The sequence below is a fragment of the Atta cephalotes genome (genome assembly GCF_000143395.1).
Source record: "Atta cephalotes unplaced genomic scaffold scaffold00092, whole genome shotgun sequence".
Classification (NCBI taxonomy): domain Eukaryota; kingdom Metazoa; phylum Arthropoda; class Insecta; order Hymenoptera; family Formicidae; genus Atta; species Atta cephalotes.
The window spans coordinates 521,874-526,058 of record NW_012130156.1 but is presented as its reverse complement, the minus strand read 5'-3'; the positions used below and the strand labels follow the sequence as shown (position 1 = coordinate 526,058).

At 30.2% G+C, this 4,185-nt stretch overlaps 2 protein-coding genes across 2 annotated transcripts in view; one reads left to right on the top strand and one right to left on the bottom strand.

The window, feature by feature from the left end:
• The first annotated feature begins 1,311 nt into the window (after positions 1-1,311).
• LOC105624876 (putative GPI-anchor transamidase) lies at positions 1,312-2,606 on the top strand. The gene is made up of 4 exons (XM_012206227.1): positions 1,312-1,380; positions 1,472-2,077; positions 2,145-2,255; positions 2,331-2,606. Exons 1-4 carry the CDS (start codon positions 1,312-1,314, stop codon positions 2,568-2,570), a joined length of 1,026 nt encoding a protein of 341 aa, XP_012061617.1. The 3' UTR covers positions 2,571-2,606.
• Positions 2,607-3,012: 406 nt separating this feature from the next.
• The window catches only part of LOC105624887 (fibroblast growth factor receptor 3), a 10,819-nt gene continuing 9,646 nt past the window's right edge, over positions 3,013-4,185 (bottom strand). The window contains exons 12-16 of the mRNA XM_012206238.1: positions 4,049-4,110; positions 3,900-3,973; positions 3,559-3,773; positions 3,343-3,480; positions 3,013-3,181 (exon numbers count right to left, since the gene is read on the bottom strand). Of these exons, the coding sequence (XP_012061628.1) occupies positions 3,013-3,181; positions 3,343-3,480; positions 3,559-3,773; positions 3,900-3,973; positions 4,049-4,110 (658 nt within the window). The remainder of the gene's footprint in view (positions 3,182-3,342; positions 3,481-3,558; positions 3,774-3,899; positions 3,974-4,048; positions 4,111-4,185) is intronic.

Sequence of the window (4,185 nt, the reverse complement as noted above, 5' to 3'; positions counted from 1 at the left end):
CAAAATATTAAAATTATTATCATTTCATTTATATATATTTATATTATTATATCTTGTTAAGTGTCCGAATATTTTTACAGAATTAAGCAAAATTCTGTCTACAGTTTAATATATTCTAAACTGTATCATATAAATGTAATTTATAGAAATAAAATTTATATTTCTAATAACTATAATGAATTTTTCAATTTAAAACAAAAACGTAAATTTCTTATTCCAACAAAAATTATGTTTAGAAGGTAATAATTTTCAAAAAGTATTATGATGTTCGAATATTAATGCGAGTGATTGTACATATATCTAAAGGTATCATTACATGTAAACGTCGAGCGTCGAGCGTCGAGCATCTGCGCAGAAAATTATTGCTGATTACTGTGCAGAAGTTTGAATCTCCAGACTTCTGCGTAATAATCTTTTGCAGCTTCTTGATGCAAAATGATAAATTATGAAAGGTTTGATATACATGTTTTGATATACATTGCTATCATAACATATAATGCTTAATTTATATATTTATATTTATTTATATTATTTATATTTATTTATATTAGGTGTAGTAAAAAGAAATCCATTATTTTTGCATGAAATTGAATGGAAAAATAATGGATTTCTTTTTACTACACCTAATATTAAACAGTGTAAACTACAAGATTCTATTATTAGTATATCTCGTACATTAAATTCAATTACAATAAAATTATTAAACATATCACTGCGCATGCGCTCGACGCTGACGTTGCCATGTAAAGGCACTACTTGTGATCCAAGTGCTCTCTGGATTAATTTGGAGCATGCGACGTGCAATAAATTTTTGTGTTCTTAGGGGCTGGGTACAATGAAAGGAACAGAAAACAAGAATTTCAACCTATCAGAAACTGTGTACTCATACATAATATAAGATTTCTGATAGGTTGAAATTCTTATTCTCTGTTCTCTGTTCCTTTCATTGTGTGCAGCTTCTTACATCACGGCTGTGACCTGTGACTGATTTCTTAATCTGAATACTCGTTAACTTTAAATAGATTAATATCTCGGTCCGCGGAGCAGAGCGATATTTATTTCTACCAGATTCTTTCGTTTCATGCAGAAACGCATCAAAGCTTAAATTTATTGATTTTTGAAGTGCGTGGGATAAATTGAAGAATAATTATCGTAAAATCAAATTAATGTTCCAAGATACCAGAAAGATTCGAGTGCCTAGGCGATGCGTTCTGGTGCGAGTGCATTCTGGTTTACGGTTATCACTTTAGTTAATGTGTAATTAACCTAACCCTACATTCCTATATACAAAAATTTGTAACTATATTGAAGATGAAAATGAATTTGGCATATTGTACAACGATATTGATTTCTTTTTTAATGTCGTGTCATATGTGGGAGGTACGCGTCTTCTGCATTTCATTCTTCGATTTACTCTTTTAAAGTCTAATTCTCATCATTTATTACATTAGCCTTTTATTTATTATTATAGGTAGCGGATAACTTTGTGAAAACTGAACACTCCAATAATTGGGCTGTTTTGGTCGATACATCGCGTTTCTGGTTCAACTATCGACATGTTGCTAATGTTTTATCTATTTACCGAAGTGTCAAACGTTTAGGAATACCAGATTCTCAAATCATTCTGATGATAGCCGACGATATGGCGTGCAATCCTAGGAATCCTAGACCAGCGACTGTTTTTAACAACATTAAACAACATATTAACGTTTATGGCGATGATGTAGAAGTCGACTATAGAGGTTATGAAGTAACTGTAGAAAATTTTGTAAGGCTATTGACTGGACGCTTAGCTCAGGGAACCCCAAGATCGAAAAAGTTATTAACAGACGAAGGTTCAAACATTTTAATTTATTTAACTGGCCATGGTGGTAATGGATTTTTAAAATTTCAAGATTCTGAAGAAATCACTAGTCAAGAATTAGGTGATGCATTAGAACAAATGTGGCAAAAACGGAGATACCACGAAATTTTATTTGTAGTTGACACTTGTCAAGCGAGTTCCATGTACGAGAAATTTTATTCTCCAAACATATTAGCAGTTGCTTCTAGTTTAGTGGGAGAAGATTCACTTTCTGTAAGTAAAAAAACATTTTTTAAGTGTACTACAGCTATCAATCTATTCTAATATGTCATATTTGTAGCATCATGTAGATCCAGCCATTGGTGTTTACATTATAGATCGATACACTTATTATGCATTAAATTTTTTGGAAAAAGTAGAACCATCTAGCAGTAAAACATTAGGTGAATTTGTAAGTATCTTATTGTAATGCTAAATATAAGTTCTTCTCTTATCATATCGATTAATTGAGATTAATATTTTCTAGTTGAAAGTATGTCCGAGAGATTATTGTCTATCAACAGTGGGTGTAAGAAGAGATTTGTTTAGAAGGGATCCAGATAAAGTACCAGTAACAGATTTTTTTGGTTCACTTAGGCCTGTAGAACTTACGACAAACATAATGAATATTTTACCTCTTAAATCTAATTGTACAAAAACTCAGGAATTTGAAAAAAAATATAATTATGTTGCACAGTTTCCAGAAATAATATCTCAATATACGTAAGTAAAAGCAATAAATGGGATACTTTTTATAATACATTGTTTATGTAACTTTAATTTGTTGAAATGATTGTGTGGAAGATAATAAATTAAGGCAAAATGACAGCTGCATATGTTCCTAGCAGAAGACTGTTTAAATTAATTAAAAGCGTTATATAACTCAATGTAGCAATTTTATGCTGCATGCCTACCGATCCAAACATATATATAAGTAGCTATATTATGTTCTACGCATTTTATGCTATAACACTTGGACGACGCAATTCATCTTAAATTTGAGTGGTTGACTATATTATACATCACACAATTAAATTATTGTATGTATAATAATTAGGAAATAAATGATTTTGGTCATAGAGTAAAAATTGTTAAAATTGTCATGTTAAAATTCAATTTAATGAGCTATAGTTAATACAGTTGTGCTATACATTTTAACATGCATTAATCTACTTTGGCTCATTACGTTCGTCAGCTGATTCATACAGAACATCGCACAAACTCAAATATTTATTTTCTGAATAATTGCTAAGCAATTTATCCAAATTTTGTTTTAATTCAGTAAAAGTAGGTCTACTTTGTGGTCTTATATTCCAACATGAATACATTATGCTATATCTGAAAAAAAGTTTTTTTTAAGAAAGAGAGAGTAGGTATAAAACTGAAATTTATGAGAAATTAGGGAAATTAGCAGAATTTAACTTGGCGCCAGTTGTTTATATGTATATTCATGAAAATTAGAAATCTGTTAAAGGAATGCCGCGTTAAAATATACATACAGTTCTCGACTACAATTTGGTGGTCTCTCCATTCGATATCCGGATTTGAGGAATTGTAAAATTTTATTTGTGGGAGTATCAGGATAAGGTGTAGCTCCTAAAGTAACAATTTCCCACAATAAAATACCAAAAGCCCATCTATAATCCAAAATTTCATTGTCAACAAATCAAATAGATGGCGTAATGTACTTATATAATTTAAAATATAATGCATACACGTCACTGTAAGTAGTATATATTTGATGCGTTAAAGCCTCGAGTGCCATCCATTTTAAAGGCAATTTACCATTTCCTTTCTTTCGATAAACATTCTCTTGATAGATATCCCGGCTGAGACCAAAATCCGAAATTTTCACCACTCTATCTGATCGCACTAATACATTACGAGCAGCCAAGTCACGATGTACTATCCGATTAGAAGATAAAAATTCCTGAACATAACATCCATCGTATTCTGATTTGTATAATGAAACAATAGAATAGAATTAAGAAAATGATCGTATTATTTTAAAATACAAACTCAATATAATAATTATTAATATATTTACACGACTTACCATTCCTGTAGCTACTTGTCTAGCAAAATTTAATAAATCGGCAGAAGTAATATTTTCTATATATTTAGTCACATCTGGAAAAACGTTAACGGAATAATTATGTACGTATGCCTATATTATATATTCGATTATACATCTGTGTGATTTACCTCGTTGAATGTCATATAAGCGATTAGCGATCGTATGCGTCTTTTTATAGTTACAGACACATCTTTCTATAATAGAAAAATATTTCGTTTGAACATTTAAAGTTATTATCACATAGTGTATATAACAATATGTAAAC

Excerpts from the sequence above, each read along its gene's own strand:
- LOC105624876 (XM_012206227.1), top strand. The coding sequence starts at position 1,312 with ATGAAAATGAATTTGGCATATTGTACAACGATATTGATTTCTTTTTTA. Across the intron at positions 1,381-1,471 it reads TGTCGTGTCATATGTGGGAG|GTAGCGGATAACTTTGTGAA; the intron begins GTACGCGTCTTC and ends TTATTATTATAG. Across the intron at positions 2,078-2,144 it reads TGGGAGAAGATTCACTTTCT|CATCATGTAGATCCAGCCAT; the intron begins GTAAGTAAAAAA and ends TCATATTTGTAG.